This window comes from Nycticebus coucang, chromosome 14 (genome assembly GCF_027406575.1).
Source record: "Nycticebus coucang isolate mNycCou1 chromosome 14, mNycCou1.pri, whole genome shotgun sequence".
Classification (NCBI taxonomy): domain Eukaryota; kingdom Metazoa; phylum Chordata; class Mammalia; order Primates; family Lorisidae; genus Nycticebus; species Nycticebus coucang.
In genome coordinates, this window is record NC_069793.1 from 11,326,501 (window position 1) to 11,347,099 (window position 20,599).

Consider the following 20,599-nt stretch of genomic DNA (forward strand, 5'->3'; position numbering starts at 1 on the left):
GAGAAACTGAGATACAGAGAGGCTAACATGCCCAAAGGTTCACAGTCTGAAAGTGGGATTGAATCCAGCCTGTCTGACCCTGGGCTTATATTCCTAACTGCCACACCGAGTTGTCCCTTGGTGGTAGTGGTTAAAAGTTTTAAGGTCTGGAGTAGTCAGGGGAACGGCCTGTCTGAGGCCACACAGCCAATTATGAAAGGGTGGGGCTGGACAGGCTCTCTCCAATGCAGTGGTCTGCTGGGGAGGGGACAAGCAGCCCCACCATGGGCCTGGGTGAAGCCTAGGGCCTCAGGCCTCCCACCTCCCCTCGAGATACCTCACCTTCCTTGGCCCAGAGCCCGGGAAAGAGGGCCCCTGTGTCTTCTGTTGCCCGATGAGCCACAGGAGTTAATTATTATGGGGTTTAAGGGGATAGAGGCCTGTCTGGGAGGTGCCTCCCTCATAGCAGCTGCTCCTGGGAGATAGCAAAGGTTAGCTAAGCCTGGGGGTGGGGAGAAGGCTCCTACTACCTGCCCTCCTGGCAGTCTCCAGAGGGACCCTCATCGGACTGGTCCCCCAAGCATGGACACCTCTGAGGAGCCCACCAGGTGCCCTGCCCGAGGGACATGCCCAGTGTTCCTGGCCATGAGCTCAGGGACTGTCCACTATGCCCCATCAGGCCTGTGCCCTGCATTTGAAAGGAACTTGGGAAAGGAACCCTGGGGCACAGACAGGTAAGCCAGGAATTTGGGGCCTTGAGGGGAGGGGCAATCTTGCCACTCTGCAGGGACACGGGGTTGGGGATGGGTGTGAGAAGCCAGTCTCTGGACAGGGACTGGCATGGAACTAAGAGGAATTTCCAGAGCCTCCTACAAGTTCAATACCAGGGGGTGGCTCTAATTGTTTTGTCCAATTTGGTGATTGTACAGAGGTGGAGACCACCAGCTCAGAGAGGGCAAGACAGTTATCCTGGATCACACAGTTAGCTGAAGACAGACTTAAGTTCAGAATCAGGGCCTGGGTCATCCAGGCTGACTGTCTTCAGCTCCACATGTGTCAAGGATCTGTGGTCCAGGATTCCAGGTTGGAGAGGAGATGGCAGGAGGGGACAGAGAAAGGGAAGGTTGGGAAGGGCAGTGGCTTGTGGGCAGAGGAACCTGTTTTCTCCCCCAGCTGTTGGGTCAGGCACCTAGTAGGTGCTCAGTAACACAACTGCACACAGCTGCAACTTCCAGCAAGCCCTCTGCTTTCTGGGTAGTCTTTGGAAAACTAGTGTTGGGGACTCACCCCTACTTTCCCTGGCTGTATGATATGATGCATCCTTTTCTGCTATGGAGCAGGGTTGGCGGTGCTTCTGGGAGGAGGCAATGAGGTCTGGGAGGCCATGGTATCTTGATACGTGGATTACACACTCTCCTTGAGGCCTCACTCCAGGGCCTCCCCAGTCTACCAGCCCTCCAGGCTGAGGACTCTTCCTCAGGGGCCACAGCCCTGCGTTGACACCCACTCCACCCTTTATCTCCCACTTGTCTGGATTACTACAACTTATCTCCTCTTTGGGCTTATGAAGACTTAGAGGGCAAAGGCCCTGTCCGTGACTCCTTTTTTGTCATCTTTTCCTTTCCCTAAATGGTCAACAGAACAAAAGGCAGGAAGACAGCAATTACTCGAGATTTGCTTGGTAAATAATTCGAGTCAATAAACATAGTATGTTGACATCTGCTTTGGGTGGGCTAGACCCTGAGCTGGGCTGAGGTGGGTGGAGGAACGCAGCTCTAAGAAGGAGCTGGTTCCCACCCTCTGGAGGCCTTAGTCATGGACAGGGGAGGCCTGTGCTGAATGATTCTGGAAAGTTGGAAGGGATACCATGGAGGGCTATTCAGGTTTTTCACTACACAAGGGAAGTAGCGTGGCATGAAACCCAGCCTGGCCTTCACTCACCAAGTCCTATACTTTGGTGTGAATTGTGCCCACCTGGGAAAAGGAGCACCTCATTCTATTTTGAACAGAGACATCATTTACTTGGCAAGGTGTGCCATAGGCAGACAGTGGCTCTGGAAGTAAAGGTCCTTGAGAGTATGTGCCCCATCCTCCATCCCCCACCATGCTGGGGCCCCAGGAGGGCAGAGCTTTTCTGTGCACTTTCCCTTTGGGTCACCAGCCTTTGCATGGCCCATAGTTTTCTGCTCAGATGGGGCAGCTTAATGAAAGAATGAGTGAATGAATGAATGAATGAATGAAATGTGTCCTCACCTAAACATCTGACAAACTCAAGCCTGGGGCCCCAGAACTGGTGAGTCTGGAAGAGTAGTGCTGAGTTTTGGTGGCATCTGGAAGAGGAAATACCATACCCCCAGTCCTGCAGACACACAGAGGGAGCCATGGGCCCCAGAGGGAAGAGGGTTATGCAGTCCTTGGACCCAGGCTCAGGTCAATGCTGATGATAGGTGGGACAGAGAGACTGAGAGACAGATAGACTAGAAGTCTGGGATTCAGGGAAAGGTTTTACAGAGGACGGGGGACCAGACAGATCTGTGAATGTGTGTTGGGGGTAGGGTGTATTCTCCAGAGTAAAGATAGTGGGTGAAAGTAAGGGTTGGGCAGAGTATGTTCACAGGCAGGAGACTGAGTGCAGAGAATTGATTCCAAGGTGGCTACTCCCTGGGGATAAGCTGCAGGACTCAACAAAGACTCAGCAAGCAGGACTCAGAAAACTTGTTTTGGGGTCTGCTCCCATCCCCCACCTCCAGCAGGCAGGACATTGCGAGGGGTAGGCACAAAGCCCAGAGCCCAGGGAAGGGACACATGACCTGAGGGCCAGGCGAGGGGATGGGAGGGTGTCAGCTGGCCTGAGTAACGATCCGTGTGTGAATCAGATTGCTGAGAGCCCGGGAGCCAATGTAGGTTCTTGAGCAGGGGTGGCCCAGGATGTCGTGAGGCAGTGAGTGACTGGAGGGAGAGCTTCCGTTGAGAGTCTGACAGCCATGCTGGCTGCAGGATGCTGAAGATCGGGTTCCTCCCACTACTCCGCGGTCTCACTGTCCCCGTGCGGCCGGCAGAGGGGCGGGGCCGGGCACGTGTCCTCGGGCCGCCCCTCGGCCACGTGACCCGCCACAGGCCGGGTCGGCGCTGGGCTGGGGGCCGGCTGGCCCGAGCGGCACAGACTGACAGACTGACCGCTGGCTGGATTGACAGGCGGCAGGGCAGCCCGCCGGCCTGGGGCGGAGTCGCAGACAGAGGGGGACGCGGCGGCGGCGCGGGGAACCGACGCCCGGGCGCCCCGAGGCGACGGGATGTGGAGCGGGTAGGTCCGCACGCGCTCGCAGCCCCGCGCCGGGTTTGGGCCGCGCTGCCTCCCGGGGCGGGAGCATGAGGATCCCCGCCGGGTCCGCACCCAACCCTGCGTGCGGCTGAGTGCGCAGGCTAGCCGGACACGTGGAAGGACCCTCGCGGCGGGGGCCGGGGGCGGGCGGCGGGTCTGTCCTGGGGCCGGGAGTGTGAAAGCAGCGGCCGACCGCCCGCTGTGACAGCGCCAACTCCTCCTAGCTCATCAGTAAGTAGCGCTAGTGAGAAGAGTGTGTTTGGGGCTGGGGAGTACTACAATTTAAATCTGGGGCACGCATCTGGAGGAGGGAACCCCGCCCCAGCTGGATGAAGTTTTGGAAAGGAAGAACAACTGGGAAAGGGAGCTGGGTCACTGCCAAGGTCGCTTCCAAGTCGTTGGCAGAACCTCCTTGTGGGGGTTCTGGGGTCTGGGTGGGACCTCTGTGCATCTTGGAAGGGGGTTAGCATTGACTCTGGGTCCTGGGTTTGGGGCCCCAGGACACGTATCTACTCAGACTATTGGTTCTCAGAGGTGATTCCAGTTCCTGGCCAGTCTGATGTGGGACCCCTGCCCTGTATGTGCAGAAAGGTTGTGGTCTTTCAGTGATGTTGATTTAGATGCTCCTCTTCCCCATAGGCTGGAAGGACCAGGTCCTGGAGGAAATGTGGCCAGAGTGCATGTGGGGGTATTCCTGTAAAGAACTGGGCCAAATGGGTAGTCCCAGGACCCAACTACTTCCCAGCCACAGCTGGGAAGCAGACTGGATGCATCTTACCCCCCAGCACCTAGCAAAGCTAGAGCCCAGATGCTAGGGGTAGAGTGAGGTATCACTCCCACCAGGGGCTCTGGGAGGGTGGACTTCTGGGAGGGGTGAGGTATGGTGTGGCTTGAGGCTCTAAAGGAGAGAGTGGAAGTGGATCATGTATTTGTTGGCCTTATGCCCTGGGGAAGGAGGCTGGGCTTAGGGAGAAAGTGGCTGTGGTGGGTTTGTGCTTTCTGGAGAGGCTGAGGGCAATCCTGGGGTGGGAGTGGTGTTAAATGTGTTTGAGGAGCAGCTTGGTCTGCAGGAAGCTTGTGATCCCCTGTGTTGGGTGGACAGAGGCAAAACACAGCCACTGAGTTGCTGTGTGACCTTGAGAGTTTGGCCTCCCTCCTCTGCGCCTCTAGGCGAATAAGTGGTTTGTGGGGTGGGAGTGATCCCAGCCCAAAGAGTGTCCTTCCCTGGAGGCATCCAGACCAGGGCCAGGCTATGCTGGGAGCCACCAGTGGATAGATGCCCACTTCAAGGAAAGAGTCAAAGAAGTAAAGGTCCTGGGCAAGGCCCCCAGTCCAGCCCCCTGCCATATGCCCAGGACCCTTCTAGATGACCCTGGCTGCCAAGCTGACCCCATATAACTGTCAGTATGGCTCACTTCCCATGTGTACCTTGGGATCCCCCAGGGCCGAGCTGGATGCCAAGCATACAGTAGGTACTTCAGAAATACATATGGAAAGGATGAGAGGCAGTGAGGAGCTGGGCATCTGTGGGGTTACCCTGTGTATTGCATTTTTATTAACTTCTCCTTTGGATGTGGAGTCAGGGATTTAGGGACCAAGGGCCAAGCACCCACTGGGGAGCCTGGTGTCCTAGGTACTAGCTCACCCAGATCCCAGCAGTAGTTAGGAGGGATAACTCTGAGCAAGCTGCTTGTGCTTGTGATAGCTCTGGGCAGGTATGTACTTAGAGACTAGGAGGAGTCTAGGATTAGGAGTCGATGACCCCAACTAACCAACCCATTGATATTTCTAGGGCTTGGTTTTCTCACCTGTAAATAGAACTGAGATCTCTCTCTTGGGTGGCTGTGCTTTGTTATGAGACAGATCCTGGCCCTGGCTCTGGCCCTGGTCCCAGGCTGCTCTCCCCTGGGGTGGGCAGCAGTGGCTGAACTTTGCAGGGGCTCTGGTGGACCGTCTTTTCTTGGGACTCCTGAGTATGGGCCCTGAACACTGAAGCCAGAGGCAGCTCCAGTCTGAGTTTAAGCCTCCCCCCACTCCCATACTCCAAACTGGGCTGCTCCCTCCCCTTCCCGGAGTTTTACATGTCTGTAGTTTTGGGTGCCAATCCTGCTCCAAGGGGATGGGGTGAGGATGGCATCAGGGGTACTTCTGCATCTAACACAGTGCGGGGCACTTGGGACTTGGTCAGCGGAGGCCAGATAGAGTTTGGGTTCCCACGTGACATTGGTGCAGTCCCTTGGTCTCAGTTTCCCTTCCTGTCTGATGGTGCTAAGCATACCTATCTCTAGGGAAGGCCAGGCTCTGATGGCCTGCCTAGGAATGACATGAGACCACCCTAGCTTCCCAAGGATTGGGGACTGTGTCTTTGCAGTAGGCAGGATGCTGTGTGCTCCAGGGCTGCAGGTGCCATTGATCGACTGGCTGGCTATGTGATCTGGAGCAAGTCATTTAACTGCTCTGGGCCTTGGCTACCCTAAAAGGTGTGGATCTGTGAGCTTCTGCCTGCAAAGTCTGAAATATGGCCTGAGGCCTCCAGAGTCAGGCAGGTAGTCCTCACTGGGAAAGGGTTGCTGCCCTCTGGAAGTGCTCCATGATCTACCTACCCTATCCGCTTCACAGGTAAAGAGATCTTTTCTGCTGTTCCTTAATCACCACATTTATGTGTAGAGCACAGACCTTCATTAGAGCCCTGCTTGTCCTAGACGCTCCCAGCCTTTGCACAGGATTTTTTTTTTTTTTTTTTTACTAGCAGAGTCACAGGGAATTTGCACAGGATTTGTGTCCACTAGGCCTTGGAAAGTGAGGTGGGGAGAGGGAGGTGCAAAACAAAATGGAATATGATATGAAGGGGACTTTGTGATGGTGATACTACTGCTGGAAGCCACCTTGTCTTACAGACTGGATAGATCAGGAAAAGTGGGGTGCCTGGCACATGATAGGAGCTCACTATACATGTTGGATGTCTGAGGTCAGTTCTTCTTGACTGAATGTGCAGGGACGCCGCAGGCAGGTATTAGGCTTGTAGCGTACCAGCTGAGGAGTGGAGATCCCCCACTCTCCCAGGCTTTGTGCTGTTCCCTGGGGAGAGACAGGGCTAGATTCTCTTCAGAGATTGTGCTCCAGGCTATGGCAGGAAGGGCTGGCCTGGCCCTGAGGCTGCTCCTGACCTCCTCTCCCTCTTGCAGATCTACCAGGACCTGCTGCCCCACCCCTGCACCTGCTTCCCTTCCCAAAGTGGTCCAGGCCCACTCTATCTCCCACCTGTCCCTTTGCCCCTCCTGGCCTAGAGCTAGGAATGTGGCCCAACTCCAGCCCTAAGCTCAGGGAGACTCAAGACAGCCCCACCCCACCACCCCCTATCTCTCATCCCCCACCCCCCTCTTAGGCACTTTGCACTTCTGCTCTCTGGGCCCTGGGCCCTCTCTCAGCCCCTGGGCCAGGCTGTGGCTGCTTGCCCCTGCCCCCCACCAGCTGGTGCCTCCCAACAGCTGTCACCTCCTCCTGCCTACAGGACATGCCACTTCCCAAACGCCTCAGCCACCCCCCTTTCCCGTCCCTGAAAGACCCACTCCCAGTTCCTCATTCTGTTACCGCTATTCTCCTCATTCATCTTTTCTCTGGTTTTTAATTAGCTTAATTAGTTCATTGCTGTAATTACTTTTTTCTGCTCTTCATCATCAGCCGGTGCTCCCATGACTTCCCCTCTGGTGTCTGTGTCCTCTGAGGGTTCCCTGCTAGCCCGGGTTCTGCCTGGCTTGGATAGCAGTGCTCGGTGTCACCTCCAGCATCACCACCACCACCACTACTGCTGTCTTAAACTTCCTCAGACCTTGTCTGTGTCTTGCCTTGCTTCCCTGAAACCTTCATTCATCTCTGGGCCAGAGGTTACGTGCCACACTGTGTCTGCTCTCTGGGTTTAGTTCCTATCCTACCACTTCTTTGCTGTGTGTTCTAGCCAGTCGCCATCCCTCTCTGAACCTTGGGGGCCTCTTCTTGGGCTGGGGAGTATCTCCTAGAAGTGTCTTCATGAGCCTGCCAGCAGTGATGGGCTGATGTGGAGAGGGCCAAGACCTTGGGAACCCAACATGCTTGTGGGTTGTTTGTTTTGAGACAGAGTCTCATTTTATCGCGCCCAGTAGAATGCTATACTGTCACAGCTCACAGCAACCTCCAACTCCTGGGCTTAGGTGATTCTTTTGCCTCAGCCTTCCGAGTAGCTGAGACTACAGGCGCCTGCCACAACACCTGGCTATTTTTTTTTTTGCAGTTTGGCCGGGGCCGGTTCGAACCCGCCACCCTTGGTATATGGGGCCGGCTCCCTACCCACTGAGCCACAGGCACTGCCTGTGCTCGTGGGTTTGAGGCCAAAGCCTTGGCCCCTGTCTATAGGCTGAGCCTTGCTAGGCTTGCAGGTTGGTCCTAGAGCCAACACACGAACCTCTCCGGGGACCCCTTGGTCCCTGGATATAAGCCACATGGCTGCCAGCCTCAGTGCCCTCAGGGCCTTGCTGAACAGTCTGAGTGAGTCAGACTGTGCCATGACACTGCCCCCTGGAGCTTGGGCCTGGGGCCCTGGCAGTGTACCCTCCCTGCTACTCCTTCCTCCAGCTTCAGAGCTTCCCTCACTCTCCCTCTCCCCGCTTACTTAATTGACCCCATTGTGCCCACCAACACACCAGCCTTTAACTCCGGGAGATGATTGAACAGGGTCATCATGGGCATTAATCGTGGGCGGGTGGGTCTGGGAAGGGCTGGAACCCTCAAAGAGCCACTCAAGACCGCATCTGTACCCTGCAGGCCCTAGGAACGGCCCCTAGCTAGTTTCTCCTGTCCCAGGGGACTTAATGAGTGACTGAGGGCTTTGTAGATAGGGACAGGAGCCCTGCTGGCCTGCTGGGGTTGAGGGCAGTGGTTACTGCGTTTTCCCCTGTCGTGTGTTTCCTGGGGAAGTGACCCAGTGGGGCCTTTCCTGCATGAACTGCCCAGGGCTCTAGGCAGTGGAGGCTGGCATGGCTTCAGGATGGGGATGTTGGCTGCTCCCTCTACCTCTGACCTTGACCTTGCTTCTCCCATCCTCAGCAAGCCCCTTCCCAGGGGCATCTGCAGCTTATGCTAGCTGCTGGATGCTATTTCTACAGGGCATGGGGCATATAGAGGTTTGAGTAGAGAGCATGGTTCTGGCTAGAGGAAGGGAGAGATGTCAGGCAGGAGAACTTGAGAGCTAGTCTGGCTCTCCTGACGACAGAGTCCCCATCACCTCAGGTATTCATGCTCAGGGTTTTGGGCTTCTAGTCTGGGAGGCTGAAGTTCCTGTTTGGGCTGTTCCCAAGAGGTCCAGGATCCTTCGTTTCTCTGAAATTTCTGAGTCTCAGGAGACAGCATCAGAGCCTGGAAGTGTACGGGGCAGAAACGTACAAGTGTGAGGTGGGGAGGGGGCTTATTCCCCTCCTGCTCCTGCCACTCTTGGCCCAGGCACTGGGGAGTTGGTGGCTACTGGGTGGTCCTGCTGTTCCCACACTTCAGCCAGTAGGACTTGGCTTTGGGCTTTTCCACTGAGGGGCAGGGTGAGAAGGATGTCATGGAGACTGTATCTCAGGCCTCCTGGAGCACCATTTCCTCTGGCTGCAAAATTGGGCCTCAGTCCCCAGCCGTGGGCTGAAGTGAGCACTTGTTGGGAAAATGGTAGGGACTGTCCAGCCATACCTCTAGCCCATGCCATTGGGACAAGCAGGAGCGTTAGAGTCTTTCACTGTGGGCAGAGGCTCTGACCACAGTGGTGGATAAAGCCCATGGGTCGTGGGGCTGGCGGATTGGAGCATAGGTATTGCAGGGGTCGTCCTAAGCATGGGAGAGGCATTAGGGCTGGGTGTCAGAGACCTGGGATCCTGCCCTATGTCCTGTACTGGCCTGTGGGTCATCCCTTGCCTTAAACCTGTAGTTCATGCTCATTCTATTACAGTGGGTACTTCTCACGGTGGGATCTGCTGCCAGCCAAGCCCAAGTGACTGTGGTCACATCTGTCCCACCTATGGAAATGGGGCTGCAGGACGAGGAGCTTGGGCCAGCATATGGGTGTCTCAGCCAAATGTGGTTATGGATTGAACACTTTATCCAGTGACTTCTATTTGATTCTTAGAGCACTTTCTACAGGATTTTAACCCTACAGGCACAGAATCAGATGCAGAGGGTTTTAGTAACGTGGACTTGCATACACCAGGTCAGAGCCTGGCATGAGCCCTAGCTGGCCAAACGCTAGCCCACGCTCTTGGCTACAGTCTAACCCCTTCCTCCTGGAAAGGTAGTTTCTGGGCCTGAGCAGAGTCTGAGAAGCCAGTCTGGGCTGGAATTGGGTCAGGTTTCCCTGCTGCAGCTAAAGAGGAGCCTCCAAGCCCCTGGACCCAGCAGCCCTGAGCACAAGGCTGATGAGCTGATTCTAATACTCACTCCCACGCCACTATCTTCCTCCCGTGGCTGGAGGGCACTGAGCCTGGGCTAAAGACCCGACCACCTGTCCCAGCACTGCCACTGATCAACCACGTGACCCTGGCGAGTCTCTTCTCTCACTGAGCCTCCATCTCCTCATCTGTAGAATGGGGACGGTATCACGAGGGCTTTGGACTGAGTTTGGAGATGAGATGATGTGGCTGGAGCACTCTGTGTAGAGTCTGGGACAGTGTGAATCTTCTGGCTGCAGACCCCAGCCTGTGGCAGACCTGCCATAGCACTGCTAGGGAGAGGAGGGGCTGCCACAGCCCCTCAAGCCTCAGGAACCCCTTGCCAACAAGAGCCCTTCTCCAACAAGGGCATTAGGGAGAGCCCTCACCACATACACCTGCTGATGGAGGGAGGGATGTGTGTTCCCCCTTAATCAGCAAGGCCCCAGCCTTTTCCAGGCAAGACCATCTTGGGGAGTCTGAGGCCACACTCTGGGCCAGCTCCAGAGCAGAGGACATGCTGGGCTAGGTCACTGGACAGGGCCGTATGAGGGGTTAGGAGTGGGCACCATGCTGGGGTCTCTGGGTGCTGTTCCTTTGTGTAACCAAGGGGGAAACAAGCTAGGGCTCTGCTTGGTGACCTTTCTGAAATCCCGAGGACAGGGAGTGGGACCAGTCCACAGACTTGACTCTGCCTGCCTCTCCACGCCCCACTGCTATCCTGAGTCCCATGATCTCTTTGGCTTTGTCTTCCCCCATCCTGTGCAATCTCCTTAGCTTTGTTTTCCCCCATCCTGTGTGGGCCTCTCTCAGCCCCCTCCCCCCACTTCCCTCACAGATATCAGCGTCCAGCCCCCCCCCACCCCCCAGTCCAGCCGCTGTGGCTGAGAAGCTGCTGGCTCAGGAGCCTCCAGCTTTTGCTGAGTGAGCGAGTCCAGAGGTGCTGTCTTGGCACAAACCACCACTGGCTGAGCCCTGCCCCCTTCCCTCTCCTGGGTCCACTTCCAAGGGGGAATGTGGCTGGGGGAGGGGTGAGAGCAAAGGCCCTACGTTGCTTCCAGGGTCTTCTCTGTCAGGGACGGGTGGGTCCCCAGGCCCAGGGAAGCTGGTATCTGCTTGAGGTCACCAGACAGGCCAGGGAGAGCTAGAACTGTTCTCCACAGAGCCCAGAGAGGGCAGGAAGCAGGCCCGCCTTGCCCAGGCTATTGGTAGCGTCTTCCTGCCTCAGCCCTGCCTGCCATGGTCTTTCCTCTCTAGTCCATCCCAAAGGAGAATTGGCATTAACCATGTCAGTGAAGGCAGCTTAAGTGCCACCTGGGAGCCAAAGTTTTACACACAGTCCCTCGCTGATGTGGAGCGAGGTAGGGTCATTGGAACCTGTTCCTATTATCCCACCCTGGTTCATTTGCAGTCATTTACAGACAGAACTGAGCTGTGTGTTGACCATCTGCTGTGTGCTGAACACCTACTGTGTGCCACCTATTGGGTGGAAGGGACTGGTTGACAGAGGAATGAGCCTTGTCCTTGCCCCTAAGAGACCTTGTGCTTGGTTATTTGTCCTTGTGACAATGCTGGTGATAGCTAGCAGTGTCCTCATTTTCAGAAGGAGAGACTGAGGGCCCAGTGGCGGGTGCATTGCCCCGGGTCCGCCTCTGGGCTCAGCTCTCCAGATCTCAGGACCCCACTCTGTGCCAGCTGATGCCCTTATTGGTCTCTAGGCCACCCCAGCCGGACCAGGGCCTCCCGGTGCCCTGGAAGAACGTAGGCCCCTGCAAAGGGCCCAGGGAGTCCCCAGGAGCCCTGGTGGAGGCCTGTGCAGGGGAGGAGGCCCCAGTTAAGGAGGGCCCTGTCGCTGCCCCGCTGGATGTGTCACGCCTGCGCAGCTCTTCCATGGAGATCCGTGAGAAGGGCTCGGAGTTCCTGAAGGAGGAGCTGCACAAAGCACAGAAGGTGGGGCCTGGGGGCAGATGGAGGGGCTTTGGGAGTGGGAGTCAGCCTGGGAAAGCCATGGGCAGCCACCCTTTGAATACCCGAGGATATGCCAAAGGGAGCGAGACTGTGCACTCACCAAGGCCAACTTCATGCCAGGCCCAGGCTGGGTACCTGGGAAGTACCCTGATGTCCTCAAGTCTTGACTTAACCTGAAACCTGCTGCAAGTCTCATGAACTAGCAGGTGGGGCTGCCCCTCACGCTGTGGACTGAACAGAAAAGACATCACTGACTGGCAGGCCCCAGAGAGGAAGCAAGGTTGGGGCCCAGAGCCCAATGCAAGATGACGGGGGGATGGAGCCTGGTTAGGTGGGCCGGGTCTCCCCGTGCTGGCCCTGGGCAGCCCCTCAAGGTGCTCACAGCCCCTGCCTCTGGGCCCCCAGGAGCTAAAGCTGAAGGACGAGGAATGTGAGCGTCTGTCTAAGGTGCGGGAGCAGCTGGAGCAGGAACTGGAGGAGCTGACCGCCAGCCTGTTTGAGGTGCACCAGCCAGTGGTCGTGGTCAGGGGGAGGGAGATGGCCTAGGGGTGGGTTACCCAGACATCCATTCCAGTCACTCACATAGGGGCTTCCCTCTTCCCAGGAGGCCCACAAGATGGTTCGAGAAGCCAACATGAAGCAGGCAGCATCAGAGAAGCAGCTGAAGGAGGCTCGAGGCAAGGTGAGGCCCATCTCCATCTGCCCAGGCTGGCCTTGCCTCTGGCCTTGTGAGCACTGGCCTTCCCTACCCTTACTCAGCTGCTGAGGCTGGCAAGTATAGACAAACCCTGGTTCTCGGAGGACAGGGTGATATCTGAGATCACAACCCACCAGGACTCCACTGGTGATTCTGCTGCACCACGGAGATGTTTCTGAGGACTTCCAGGGGCTGGGAGATCCTGTGGTTGTTGCAGTTTCTTCTTTCTCCTCCCAGCCCCCATTTAGAGAGTAGAAACCTCACTCAGTCTGGCTGTGTGTGCCTGGGCAAGTAGCTTCCACTCTCTGAGCCCGGTTGCCCATCTGTAAAATGTGAGGCCTGAGCCATCAGTGGCTCCTGGAAGCCCTGAGACTCACTGGGAAGCCCAGCCAACTCCCAGACCCTTGTTTCTGACACTCCTATTCAGTGTGACCTTGGGAAGGCCATGTCTCCTCTTTGAGCCTCAATTTCCCTGTGTAAACTGGGTGTCTGGGTCCCCTCCTCAAAGGTTCTACCAAGGGTGACATGTGGGTGGTTAAGTGTTGGTCACTACCGGGGACAGGCTGTCCTGAGCTGGACTGATAGGCAGTATTAGCCAGGGTGGCATCAAGCCTGGGGTTGACGGCCATCCCATCCCATTCAGATCGACATGCTGCAGGCGGAGGTGACTGCCTTGAAGACACTGGTCATCACGTCCACACCAGCCTCTCCCAACCGTGAACTCCACCCACAGCTGCTGAGCCCCACCAAGGCCGGGCCCCGAAAGGGCCACTCGCGCCATAAGAGTACCAGCAGCACCCTGTGCCCTGCTTTGTGCCCTGCTGCAGGGCACACCCTCACCCCAGACAGGGAGGGCAAAGAGGTGAGGGCAGCAGGCAGCCAGGGGGCACAGGGAAGAGGAGACAGTGCCACCATCAGCAGGGGCAGAGCCCAGTGAGGACCAGCCTGAATGTTGCCCTGCCCCTCTCTGTCCCTCATTGTCCCCTGGGCTGTGAGTGCTGTGCAGGTTCTTTCTGTTCAGCCTCCTGGGGATGAGGCTCTTGGCCCTCAGCCCCCAGGGTGTAGTCTGGGAAAGCACTGGTAATCCGCTCTCCACCTGCTGACTCCAGCCGTAGGTTGTGGTCTCTGCACCTAAGGCTGGCTTTGGCCCTGAGGGTATGCTCTCGGAGGGCTGCTGCAGAGACACATACTCCCTTGGTCTGAAGAGGCTGGTGGGGTCTCTGGGCCTCTAGGAGAGGCCAACTGGGCCCTGTGTAGCCACAGCCTTAAGGACCACTATGTGACAGTCCTGTACTCGAGTCCTCAGCACCTTCTGACTTTGGTGCCAAGGCAATTATGGCCTTTTGAGAGGTCTCTGGTGCCTGCCTACCCAGCTCTGTCCCGCTCCCTGTCTCTCTCTCCAGAGCTTCCAGGGCACAGGCCCTCATTAGCCTTCGGAGGCTCTGAGCTTCCGACTGGATACTGACCTCTCCTTCTTCCTCTTTTCTGTCTTTTGCACTTGTCTGTCTGTCTATCTGGCCTGCTCGCCCAGCCCGGGCTGGCCCCTCTGCTCTCTCTGCTTCTCTGCGTGGTCCCCAGCAAGGCAGTTCATCTCACCTACGAGCCAGCCTGGCAGCTCCTGCCTGGGCAGCCACCCTCGGCCCCCTCCTCTGCTCCCTCTCTCTCCTTTTCCCGACAGGTAATGGCTTCAAGAAGCAGCAACCCCTTTCCCCTGCCATCCTCCCTCACTCTGCATGTGCTGGCCCAGGGCAGGCCAGCAACTGACCAATTGACTGATTGTCTCCCGGGGGGAGCAGCTGGGCAGTCCAGCAGCCTGTGTGTCCCCTCCCAAGTGCATGTACCTGTGTGTGCTTCCTGTAGCTGCACACTCTTCCACTTTTCCTCCTCAGGGAGGCAGCGAGGCTCTTTAGGATGAGGCCCTGGACCTGAGTCTGTAACCTTGTAGCACCAAGAAACTTAAAACACATTTGGGAATGGAACTTTGAGTTTTAAACACTTTGGTGCAAAGGGCACGAGGGCATCCTCCCATGGAGCCTGTCCACACAGCTACTGGGGACAGACAGCTATGACACCATCTCCCTGGCTTTCCTGTTTCAACTCAGTGCCTTGAATGCCCCCATCCTGGCTCACCTTCCTCTACAGGTGGACACAACCCTGTTTGCCGAGTTCCAGGCCTGGAGGGAATCACCCACCCTGGATAAGACCTGTCCCTTCCTAGAAAGGGTATACCGGGAGGACGTGGGACCTTGCCTGGATTTCACAATGCAAGAGGTAATGCGTGGTGCAGGGTGGCCAGCTGGGGGACCCAGCCCCTCCACCCAACTGGGGAGCAGCCCCTCACCACCCCACCTGCCGCCCTGATCTGCCATAGCTCTCCGCATTGGTACGAGCTGCTGTGGAGGACAACACACTCACCATCGAGCCCGTGGCTTCACAGACACTGCCCACTGTGAAAGTGGCCGAGGTTGACTGTGGCAGTGCCAAGTAAGCTTTTTTTTTTTTTTTTGCGGTTTTTGGCCAGGGCTGGGTTTGAACCCACCACCTCCTGCATATGGGGCCGGCGCCCTAGTCCTTTGAGCCACAGGCATTGCCCACGAGTGCCAAGTAAGCTTAGCGCCTTAACCTGCTGTGTCTACCTGGGAAAGCCCTGCTAATCCTTGGGCTGCACCGAAGGAGTGGGCAGGAGCCCAGTTGCTTCCCCCATGCTGGCAAGGAGGCATTTTTAGAAGAATTCTTGTGGATGCCCAGGCTCTCCAGGGAGGCTGGGACTTGAGGTTTCCCTCTCATTGGCTGGCCTGACATGTGCTCCCTCCCTTACCCCTCTCTGAAAGTGATTATCAGTTGCTGGCTCTGCATCCTGCCAGTAAATAACCCAACAGCCCTGGCAGTGGTCTTCCTGCTGCTCAGCGAGCATTGAGCGGGAGAACAAAATAGCCAGAGTGGAGCATGGGACAGAGATTGGGGAGGATTTCTTCCTGGCAGCCCAAGATCTGGCCAGGGAGGGCTGGTGCCATGTTGGGAGCCTTGTCATGGGAAGGGAACATTTGAGCCAGGTATTGATGGATGAATAGCAATCTTCCAAGTAGGGAAGGACTTCTGAGGCAGAGGGAACAGAATCAGTGAAGGTATGAGAAGAAGGATTATTAACAGAACACCACTGGGGCAGTGGGAAGAGCAGTGAGTGGGCAAGTAGTTGGGGCTGGGATGGCTGAGGGTGTTGGGGGACAGATAATAGAGATGCTTTACTGGTTTGGGCTTCACCCAGCTCAGTCAGTGCTCCATAAGCCATCAATAGATGCACCCTAGAAAGAGGGCTCTCTGGTCCATTCAGAGAGTCACAGTGAATTGGGAGGCAACAAATGCTCTGATAAGTCCTGTAATCAAGGAGCTTTTTTAACCTTCTTTTACTTGGGATTCTCTCTAACTATAGGGTGCATCAAAACTTGTCATATTTAGGGAAAATGGGAACTTGTGGTTAAATATACCTTTATTTATAACATATTCATTATAAAATTTTACCAAGAGGTAGCCAACATGTAAACAATACTTTGTAAAATTTTGTAATGAGATTAACTAAGCTCTTTTGCCCATTAAGGGGCAAGGCCAGGGGCCTCTAGGTAGGGTCCAGTTTTGTTTAAAGGTCTATCCCAGCCTGGTACAGTGGCTCATGCCTATAATCCCAGGGCTCTGGGCGGCCAAGGCAGGTGGGTTCCTTGAGCTCACAGGTTCAAGACTAGCCTGAGCAAGAGCGAGACCCTGTCTCTAAAAAAATAGCTATGTGTTGTGGCAGGCACCTGTAGTCCCAGCTACTTCGGAGGCTGAGGCAAGAAAATTGCTTGAGCCCAAGAGTTTGAGATTGCTATAAGCTATGACACCACAGCACTCTACTGAGGGTGACAAAATGAGACTCCGTCTCTAGAAAAAAAAAAAAAAAGGTCTATTCCAAAACTGCGGGGCACCGCCCAGCCTGGCCTCCCTCCCCCACCCCTGCCTGCCTCTCCTCCATGCACCGTCTGGCTGCTGCGTCCTACCCGCATGCATGGGATAGCCGAGCCACAGCCAGTCCCACAGTCGCCTTTGTTTCCGCTCAGCACATGTGCCTTGAGTGGGCTGGCCCGTGTCTGCCGCCATCGTATCCGGCTTGGGGACTCTGAGACCCACTACTACATCTCACCATCGTCTCGGGCCAGGGTGAGTCATCCTTCACAAGTGTCACTTGGCTTCTTAGAGGCCACATGGACTGGGACTCTGGGCCTAGACGTACAAACAGGACTCTACCTCAATCTGCAGAGCAGGATACAGACTCATAGGTGCAGAGGCTGACTCGGGCCACACAGCCAAGCTCAGTGTGGTAGTTTGCTATTGGTATGTGTGTAACAAAGCACTGTCAGCACACCGGCATAAAACAACACGCACGTGTGATTTCCCAGTTACCCTGGGTCAGGAGTCAGGCACTTGGTCCTCTACTCAGGGCCTCCTAAGGCTACAATCAAGGTGTCCGTTGGCTATGTGTGCTCCTTTTGGAGTTCAGGGTCCTCTTCCAAGCTCACATGGCTATCAGCAGAATTTAGTTCCTTGTGGTTGAGGGACCGAGGTCCCTGTTTTCTTGCAGGCTACTGGCTAGGGACACTGAGCTTCTAGAGGCTCCCATAGTTCCCTGCCATAGGACCTTCTCACAGCAGGACCGCATACTTCTTCAAAGCCATCAGGAGGCTCTCTCTTCAGTATGTTGATAACTCACTCTCACTTGAGTGTGGGATAACTCACCTAAATGCCTGTGGAAAGTGTCAAGGTCTGGACAGGCTACTGCCCAACAGGGTGCTATTTGCCCACTTGTCATCATGCTAATAGGAGATGTCATGCTGTGTCACTTTGCACTTTGGTGCCTCCCCTCCTCAGCCTGTGGGTGTCCATCCCTCTCCCCCAGAGCACTGGGCATTCAGTAGGGGCTATTGCAGGCACAGCTAACAACCACCGTCTACCCTGGCTTAGGCTGAGTTACTTAGAACTCCCAGGAGAGCCGGGGAAGCAGGGTGGGAGGAGCCCAGCTTCCACCCCATCTAGATCCCCAGGGCTCTGCAGCACCCAGTTGGGTCCACCCTGAAGCAAAGGGGCTGGCCTTTCTTATTCCTTCCCCATAGGCTGAGGTCTGTAGGGGGTTGGGAATAGAGGTGCAGGTGGGGTCACCTAAGGCTATTAGGGGCCAACATTCCTGGCCCCAGGGGAATGGGCCCTGGGCAGGGCACAAACAGTGCCCTCTCCACAGTCTGAGCATCCCCAAGATAGGGTCTGAGCCAAGGCTGCAGCTGTCATTATAAGGAGCAGGGTTAGTCTTGTTGCAGCTATTAAGGAAAACCTTAAAGCCCAGCCTTGTCTGAGTCAGCACTACCTAGCTACAAAGGGGACCTGAGGGGCTTTCTGCTCTGGTCTCAGAGCTGTACTGTCTGGTTGGGGGACCCTGAGTGTGGAAACTGGCAGCTCACTCCCTGCCTGATGCTGTCCACAGATCACAGCAGTGTGCAACTTCTTCACCTACATCCGCTACATCCAGCAAGGCCTGGTGCGGCAGGACGGTGAGCACCCCCTGGTGGTCATTGTTGGGATGGCATGCGAGGCGGCCGGGAGGGCAAGTGCTTTCTGAGTCTCCCTGGCTCTTAGGCATCTTGAGAGATGCTGGGGCCCCACAGCCTTGAGGCAAGCAAGGGGGAAGGTTGTAGGTTGATAGGGCTCACAGACCTCCTGGTGCTGAGTTCTATGGGTGAGCTGCAGACAGAACCTCCTGGGCCCTCCTTATAGGACAGCAAGTCTGACAGCCCCCGTGTACCTTCAATCCCGGGTCTATGTCCACCTGGTCTTTCTTCTATCCAGAGACCTCTCCCAATCTCCAGGACCTGGAGGGACACCATTCCTGTTACTGGCTTGGTATTTGAGGCCCTGCATGATGGGGCCTCCCCTGTGACTCTTTTCCTGCTCCTGATATGATCACCTCTGGGTCTCCTCACCCTCAGGGATGACCAGCTCTAGTCTAATAGGAGCCTGGAGTTCAGAGTTAAAGCATTGAGCTTCCTGTTGCTTAGCAGGATAATAGCAGGATTGATTAGTGATGTCTGCCAGCAGCATAGGCAGGGACTGGGGAATCTCTCAGCCAAGTCATAAATGGTCACTTGTTCACAGGTTTGCCTACCTCCAGGCCTTTGCTCCCACTGTGGCTCTTATCTGGCAGATCCTCTGCCCTGTACCACCAAACTCTGTTCCCTAGTGTATATCCTGAACTAGTTTTGCCTAAACCTCTGAGTAAGGAGCTATGTCCTCTATCTTGGAGGTCCAGTCCCCAAGGCTGGAGCATACTGGCTGTTCACACCTGCTAGGCTTGGGTATGGGCCTTGAGGACCTGCCTCCTCAGATGCCTTGACTGACACCGGCTCCACTCAGTGCTCAGGGTCCCTGTGACACCCCAGGGACATGGGGTTTGAAAGCATTTGTAACTTGTTGAGTGTAGCTCCTGGATAGAATGGTTGAGTGTGTGGCAGTGTGTATGTGCGTGTCGGCATCAGCCTGCGGGGGTGGTGTCAGCATGTTCAGCACTCATCAGTTTCTAAGGTCCACAGTGAAACCTCAGAGAGGTCCAGCCACTGGCCAAGGTCTTCTGTCCTGGGGGTCAGAACCCTAGTAGTGTACCTTGCCAGTGCCCTGCCCAATGCCAGGGGGAGGGGCCAGGCCATCTGCCTGAGGTAACCCTGAGCTGGCCCTGAGCTGTCCACTCTCTTTCTGCTTGCAGCGGAGCCAATGTTCTGGGAAGTCACCAGGCTGAGGAAGGAGATGTCACTGGCCAAACTTGGTTTCTTTCCCCAGGAGGCTTAGGGTGTGGCCTGGCCTGGAGGGGGGCTCTAAGTGGGAGCAAACACCTGCCCAGGACAAGCTGACAGGAAGACAGGGTCCTGAAGCCAGCCCTGAGCCAGAAGCCAGATGGATGGATAAATGGACAGCCCATAGAGGCGGTGCTGAGCCAGACCACACATCTATCCTGGGATAGCCAGGCCTGGACTTCATGAGAAGATGCTTCTTTCTTCCCCATTGGGTTCTGCAACAAGAGGATTTCAAGAAAGCACCAAAGACTAAGGAGCTTGGAGCCATACTTGGGAGACTTGGCCTTTACAAGAGGACACTTGAAGCACTCAGCACCCCTTTCCTTGGTTCAGAGAGCTGCTGCTTTTAGCTGCCTTACTGCTGGCGTAGCTTCAGAAAGAGATTATCGGGAGGTGGCCAGATCTCCAGAGCATCCTCCACCCCAGTTCCCAAGCCTGGGCTACAAGCTTCCCTTGTGGCCGTCCCACACCTGGTTCCTGGGTGGCCTCCAAGGGCCCACGGCAGCAGGGCTAGGACTGGCGGGGCCTCCACATGCTTGCCCATTCCATTTGCGCATGGCTGGGTACTGCCCCAGAGCTTCTGAGGTGAATCAGGTTCCCCTTCATAAAGGTCTCCCCCACCACCTCCCCTCCCTCTCTGATCTAGCCCTGTGCTTCTCAAGGCCCTACTCTCAAAACCTCTGGAGGGATTGGTAAGACACAGACAGGGCCTCAGGTTGCCTGTTCCTGTTTTCCACTGTGGGTGCAGACAACGAGCCCTTGCACAGGGGGCCAGAGTGGGGTGGGCAGAACCTAGGCCCTTCCTTGCCCATCACAGCCCACTCGGGACTAGGGTTAGGGGCTCCCACCTGGACATATCCCTCACCATGTCTGGATTTCCTTCTTTGAATGGAATGTAACACGATCTTTATTTAATAAAGGAAGTCTTTGTTGGTAGAGGCTGGGCGGCCACACGCCTTCACTCCTGCGCCCTGGGGCTCTGGCCAAGGCTTGGGCATCAAGAGGAATGAAACCAAATCCTTTCCTTGCCTGCCCTCGTGCTTGGGATTAAACCCAAATCCTGAAGCCACCCCACCACCACTACTACTACCAATTCCTTGCTGCAGAGAGGACTATTAGAGTCCACTCTTAGCATTCCACAGGGGAAAACAGCCTAGCCGTGGATCCCTGGAAAGTTCCTCTGGGTCTCCTCGCCCTCAGAGATGACCAGCTCCAGTCTGATAGGACCCTGGAGCTCAGAGTTAAAGCTTTGAGCTTCCTGGTGCTCAGCAGGAGCATAGCAGGATTGATTGGTGATGTCTGCCAGCAGCATAGGCAGGGACTGGGGTTCTCA

At 56.0% G+C, this 20,599-nt stretch overlaps 1 protein-coding gene across 4 annotated transcripts; it reads left to right on the forward strand.

The window, feature by feature from the left end:
• The first annotated feature begins 481 nt into the window (after positions 1-481).
• RAB3IL1 (RAB3A interacting protein like 1) lies at positions 482-20,202 on the forward strand. Of its 4 annotated transcripts, none has more exons than XM_053562095.1 (11): positions 482-713; positions 11,454-11,685; positions 12,109-12,204; positions 12,308-12,385; positions 13,044-13,262; positions 13,932-14,078; positions 14,543-14,671; positions 14,772-14,884; positions 16,492-16,591; positions 17,907-17,973; positions 19,179-20,202. In XM_053562095.1, exons 1-11 carry the CDS (start codon positions 562-564, stop codon positions 19,259-19,261), a joined length of 1,416 nt encoding a protein of 471 aa, XP_053418070.1. In that variant the 5' UTR covers positions 482-561; the 3' UTR covers positions 19,262-20,202. The 4 variants fall into 4 exon arrangements, with proteins under 4 accessions (XP_053418070.1, XP_053418072.1, XP_053418071.1 ...); XM_053562096.1 differs by lacking the exon at positions 482-713 and adding an exon at positions 3,095-3,283; XM_053562097.1 differs by lacking the exon at positions 13,932-14,078 and having other exon boundaries at positions 485-713.
• Positions 20,203-20,599: the final 397 nt, after the last annotated feature.

Excerpts from the sequence above, each read along its gene's own strand:
- RAB3IL1 (XM_053562095.1), top strand. The coding sequence starts at position 562 with ATGGACACCTCTGAGGAGCCCACCAGGTGCCCTGCCCGAGGGACATGC. Across the intron at positions 12,386-13,043 it reads TGAAGGAGGCTCGAGGCAAG|ATCGACATGCTGCAGGCGGA; the intron begins GTGAGGCCCATC and ends CATCCCATTCAG. Across the intron at positions 17,974-19,178 it reads AGGCCTGGTGCGGCAGGACG|CGGAGCCAATGTTCTGGGAA; the intron begins GTGAGCACCCCC and ends TTCTGCTTGCAG.